The sequence below is a fragment of the Garra rufa genome, chromosome 7 (genome assembly GCF_049309525.1).
Source record: "Garra rufa chromosome 7, GarRuf1.0, whole genome shotgun sequence".
Classification (NCBI taxonomy): domain Eukaryota; kingdom Metazoa; phylum Chordata; class Actinopteri; order Cypriniformes; family Cyprinidae; genus Garra; species Garra rufa.
Window position 1 is genome coordinate 27,270,954 of NC_133367.1, and position 6,000 is coordinate 27,276,953.

Here is a 6,000-nt window from a genome sequence, read left to right on the forward strand (position 1 = left end):
TAAATGTGTTTTTCTGGATATTGTTATTCTGTCTCTCACTGTTCAAGAAAACCTACCATTAAAATTATAGACTGATCATTTCTTTGTCAGTGGCCAACGTACAAAATCTTACTGTAATTTTTAGAAAGAGTTTAGGGTTGCTGATTTGACTGACCCTTCCAGCTTCCAACTCCTTTTTGGCCAGTTGCACCAGGCAGCGCACCTTGGCGGCGATGCAGAGGTATTTAAAGAAACGCTGGTGGGAAGACCAAAACTGACCCCACAGGGACTTCCTGGAGCTCATGCGGAGTTCGTCAGCAGCCTGCATGAACACGGCCAAAGCTTCTGCCCACTGCAAAGGAGATATCAGATTTACATGTCATATACATGTCAGATACAGCAAAGTAACCCATTTACAGAACACCCATTTTACGTTATCCACTGGAACGCCACTCTCTCGTGAATGCGTGTACTACAGCGGAAACTAGAGATTGCGGTTTTATATAGTTTGAAATATGGATATTTATTTACCCTCTGGAGCTGTGTGGAGTAATTTTTTATGATTGATGGATGCACTTTATTAGACTTTGAAATCTCAAGAAAAGCCAGGACTTCTTTTAATACAACTCCTGATTGTATTTGTCTATAAGAAGAAAGTCATATACACCTAGAATGGCTTGAGAGTAATGAGTCATAACTCACAAGTTTAGCAGCTTTGTTGTACACAAGTTTGAAATCATCGTCCAAGCTGATCTCTTCTATGCGGAATGAGACTCCTGAGAAGCTGAGTTGGCGTGCGATGTACATCCCGCTGACCTTCATATCCATCGCGACGATCTCCATGGCCCCCACGCCCCTTTTGATGAAGAGTACATTCAGATTGCATATCCATAAAAGACTGTTTTCATATTTGTCAGTGAACTCTACAAACCTCTTCTCAATGGTGTGGAGGAAGTCGTCGAAGGTTCTGAAGGGGGTTCCCTCTCCCCAGATGCCCAGACGGCTCATGTAGATCATGTTCTTTGGCTCTGAGGCACCTGTGGCACTGGCATACACAACTCTGGCCAACGGCAACTTGTTCTGCAGGTCCAGCACGGCCTTGCCCATCTTTGTGGAGGTTGCATTTTTGGCTTTGTGGCATTCGTCAAATATGATCTGAAGAGAGTCTGTTGTCAAGGGTAAAACCTACTTTTTTTTGTTCACCCTCATATTTTTCTGAGGACTGTTTAAAAAAATTAATTAATCTATATAAAAAAGGTTAAACCTGAGTTGGAAACAGACCCCCAGAGGAGTTGCAATGGAGCAAACGGATCTCTCAAAAAAAGGTTTTACAAAATGTATTTTAATGTTAAGAGCTAAAAATTGTGTTAAACAAAATAACACATTATGCTATAATAATATAAAAGCAAACAAGCATTATAATAAATAAGTAAATTACTTAATGTAATAAAAATAAGTAAAATACACCACTAACAATACCAATATTCCTTTAAAATTAAATATTAAATAAATAAAAAATGAAGTAAAAAAAATGCTATACAAAGAAAATAGCATTGAATTACACTGAAAATGGTATTTGAATTCTGGTTAGAAAAAAATATTTGGAAATTATACCAAAATTAAAATAACTAAATATCGCATATTTAAATTAATATTTGATATTGCATAAATTATTATACATACTTATAAATAATAATAATAATAATACTACAACATATGAAACATTTTTAACTACAAAAAAAATAATGAATGCTTTTTTAAAGAAAAAAAACTATACAATAAAAAACTAAATATTTGATATATTCATATTATTAAAAAGTATTATAAATAATACTAATTAATAATACAACGTACTAAAAATGTTCACTAGACAGAAAATTATATTTTAATGCAGGTTAATTTTTTTTTTGGAAATAATATAAAAATGAAAATAAAAACAAAATATTGTCATATTTATTTGATTTTAATAATAATAAAAATAATTCATAATAGTATAATGTTCATAATAGTATAATGTTTACTACACTGAAAAATATTTTAATGCTGGTTAGAAAAAAACTATTTGATCTAAAAATTAAAATAAAATGAAGTTGTATTTATTTCATATTTAATATATAATAATTAATATTATTATAAATATTATAAATGATAAAAATTACTAATATTAATGTATTACATTGCTGGTTAGAAAAAAACTATTTGGAAATTATATAAAAAGTTAAATAAAAACAAAATATTGCCATATTTATTTAATATTTAATCTATAATAATAATATTACATTTATTGATATAAATATCATAAGTAATAAATAATAATAAAACATATTGCAAATGTTTGTTACACTGGAAATTATATTTTAATGCTCGTTAGAATAAACCAATTTGGAAATAAAAACAACATATTGTCATATTTACGTAATATTTAATATATAACAATAAATAAAAATAGAACATTTATATTATTATAAATTAATAATATTAATACAGCATATTACAAATGTTTTCCTTAGGGAAGAACGGTTTAATATTAATATTTAATATTATATTAATATTTAATAAATGTTTTGATAATATATTATTAATAATATATTATATATATTTTTAATGAAATATTTGTATATATTATTGTGAATATTGCTTTCATTTTGGAAACAACATATATTTTGCAAGGGGTTTAAGGCAACACAAAATCAGAAAACCCCAGCCAACAAAATCTATTTTATGCACATGGAAGGCAAAGGATACAACTCCATCAAAACCCGGCTCACACCAGTCTAGGATCTGCTTCAGACGCGTTCGGAGCTGGCCTCCCGCCTGACTTTCCCCAATTAGTGCAGAGTAGGTCGCAAACAGGACCCCTTCTGAGGTAGCTGTGTCTCCGTACTTTATCTGGACGGAAAACAATCACAGTTAGCCACGTTGAAAAAAGCTACGGAGAAACTCTGTAAGAGAATGTGCTACACTCTGTTAACAGCGCTGCCGTATTGAGCCGCACAGTAATAGTGACCTTATTCAAGGCATGCACTTGTATATTGGATGCACCGATGTCTTGGAGATCTCTCTCTGCGTCATATTTCAGGTCATTGGAGACACTGAACCTGGAGGAGAAATGAGTAAGATGAGGCAACGGAGAGTCGGCATTTGATTGTGGACTCAACGGTGTGAGTTATGTAGAGTTTTATGGATTTGGAGATTGCTTACCATAGTGCTTTCTTCCTTCCCTTTAAGTAGTTTTCTAAAATAATGCCAGCCACTGTGCGGCCTTTGCCCACTCCAGCGCCGTCCCCTATGAGGAAACCTGCCCGCTGGTTGTTCTGCAGAATCACTTCATGTTGCTGGAGAGTGTTATAAAGAAGTCAGTGTTAATGGTCTGTTGATGACCAGAAAGTATACAATTGCAAACAATCTGATGCTAAATTTACAGTTTTTTAGGTGTGTGTGTGTGTGTGTGTGTGTGTGTGTGTGTGTGTGTGCAAAAAACGTAAAATAAAACAAATAATAAAATAAATAAAACAAATAACACAAAACTAAATTAAATATAAGTAATAAGTTAAAAATAAATAAATAAATACTAAATATAAGCAGTAAAATCAAACAAATAATGTAGGAACTGAGCAATTTAAAAATTAAAACTAAATATACAATTATACTATAAATAAAAAACACTTTAAGCCAAAAAATAGTATCAGAGATAAACAATAAATTAAAACAAAATATACCAATAATACAATAAATAAAACAAAGCCAAAAATAAAGGGTCTAAACCTTTTTCAAAACATGTTTGTAAATAGCCTCTAAATAAATAAATAAAATTAATAAAATAAGACTTAGAGGTAAACAAGAAACAAAATGTACAAATAAAACAAACAATTATACAGGGTCTTAACCATTAAATTTTTTTTAAATAGCCTCTAAATAAATAAATGCATAAAAAAGTTAAAAATAAACAATCAATCAAAAATAAATAATTAAAGCAGGAACTGAGCAATTCAAAAATAGGCTCAGAGTTAAATAATAAATCAAAACAAAATATACAAATAATACAATAAATAAATAAAGCAAAAAAAAAAAAAAATTCCGGAAAATATCTAAATATTTTTAAAATGTTTGTAAATAGCCTCTAAATAAATAATTAAAATATATAAATAAAGCAGGAACTAAGCAATTAAAAAAAAGGATTTTTAAACAGAATTAAACAATAAATAAAACCAAAAAACAAAATATACAAATGATATTTTTTTTACAACATTTGTGTAAAAAATTAAAATGTTTGTTAAAAATGTTTGTTAAATAGCCTCTTAAGTAAATAAATAAATATATTACAAATAAATAAACAATACATAAAGCAATTAAAAAATAGGCTTAGAGTTAAACAATAAATAAAAACTGAATATACAAATAATAAATCAAATAAAGCAAATATAAACAATAATGCTGGATCTAAATAAAAAAGTTTGTAAATAGCCTCTAAATAAATGAAAAAAATAAAAAAATAAATAAGGAACTGATCAATTAAAAAAATAGACTCAGAGTTCAAATACATTAAATAAAACAAATAAAGCTAAAATAAATAATTATGTGGGATCTGAACAATTAAAAAAACATTTGTAAGTAGCATGTAAATAAATAAGAAACTAAAAATTTACAAATAGGCTCAGAATTAAACAATAAATAAAAACAAAATATTCAAATAATACAAAAATAAAACAAATAAAGCCAAAAATAAACAAACAAAAAAATGTTTAGGAATATCCTCAAAATAAATAAATGAAATAAAAAATAAAGCTGGAACTAACAATTAAAATAAAAACAATAAATATAAACTAAATATACAAATAATAAAAAAATAAAGCAAATAAAGCCAAAAATAAACAAAGAATTATGCAGGATATAAATCCTTTTAAAATGTTTATAAATAAATCAATTAAATAAAAATAACAAATAAATAAGGAACTGATCAATAAAAAAAACAGGCTTAGATGTTAAACAATAAATCAAAACAAACTGTACAAATAATACAATAAATAAAACACAAAGCAAAAATAAACAATTATGTGGGATCTAACAATTTCAAAAACGTTTGTAGGTAGCCTCTAAATAAATGAAATGAATAGGAAAATAAATCATAAACTGAGCAATTTATAAATAATAAAAACAAAGTATACAAATAACACAACAAACAAGGCAAAAATAAACAATTATACAGGATTTAATCAATTTAACAAATCTTTGTAAATAGCCTCTAAATAAATAAACTACCAAATAAATAAATAATTTATAAACAAATGTAGAATGTGTGTTCTGTTCAGTGTGTTGTTTTCTTTTGAAGGTTTTGTTGTGCATGTTTGTTTTCTTCTCCCATTACTAAGTGGGAGAAGAAAAATAAGGCAATTAGGGGTACCTGGCAGGCGTAGATAATGGCCTCCAGCTGTAAGGCAGAGAGCAGACCGCTGCTTATGGTGGTCTCTTGGATGGACAGGGTGTAGGTGATATCTGGAGGAGGTACGCTGGATAAAGTGTTGGTCTCCACCACTCTGTCTGGATGGGATATTCCTATCTTGGCTGAAAGAGCGAAAACAACATGAAATCTCCAATATGACACAATTAGCCATTAAATGTGTGCAAAAAAGCCACTCTTACATTTAGAGGGCCTGTAGTCTGCATAAGTGTCAACATGACCCAGCTCTTCTGTCTCCTCAACCTCGACTTCCTCTTCCTCTTCTGGCTGTGTTTGGGGTCTCTGTGTAAACACGTACGATAGAGAAGAAAAACACAAAGAGAAAGACATTACAGAAACCTTCAAATCTCATTTATTTGTTACAGAAATAATATTTTTTATTTATATAAATATATGTTTTAATTAAAATAGAGAATATATTTTTAAATATAGAATATTAATAGCATATTATTTTGAATTACTGTTATTATCATCCTTAATAAAATGGGAGTTACCTGATAACCTTCTATGGGTGGTGTATTAATGATAGCACTGATGTCATCCAACGAGTTTAAGCCCTGAAA

The 6,000-nt window shown here is 28.9% G+C and overlaps 1 protein-coding gene across 1 annotated transcript in view; it reads right to left on the reverse strand.

Annotated features, from left to right (window-relative positions):
• sbno2b (strawberry notch homolog 2b) overlaps positions 1 to 6,000 on the reverse strand; it is a 51,303-nt gene that overhangs the window by 9,785 nt on the left and 35,518 nt on the right. Inside the window, exons 3-11 of the mRNA XM_073843643.1 lie at positions 5,932 to 6,000; positions 5,620 to 5,719; positions 5,381 to 5,541; positions 3,181 to 3,314; positions 2,987 to 3,077; positions 2,725 to 2,868; positions 911 to 1,134; positions 682 to 835; positions 155 to 331 (exon numbers count right to left, since the gene is read on the reverse strand). The exon at positions 5,932 to 6,000 is cut by the window's right edge and continues 15 nt beyond it. Coding sequence (XP_073699744.1) covers positions 155 to 331; positions 682 to 835; positions 911 to 1,134; positions 2,725 to 2,868; positions 2,987 to 3,077; positions 3,181 to 3,314; positions 5,381 to 5,541; positions 5,620 to 5,719; positions 5,932 to 6,000 — 1,254 coding nt within the window. The remainder of the gene's footprint in view (positions 1 to 154; positions 332 to 681; positions 836 to 910; positions 1,135 to 2,724; positions 2,869 to 2,986; positions 3,078 to 3,180; positions 3,315 to 5,380; positions 5,542 to 5,619; positions 5,720 to 5,931) is intronic.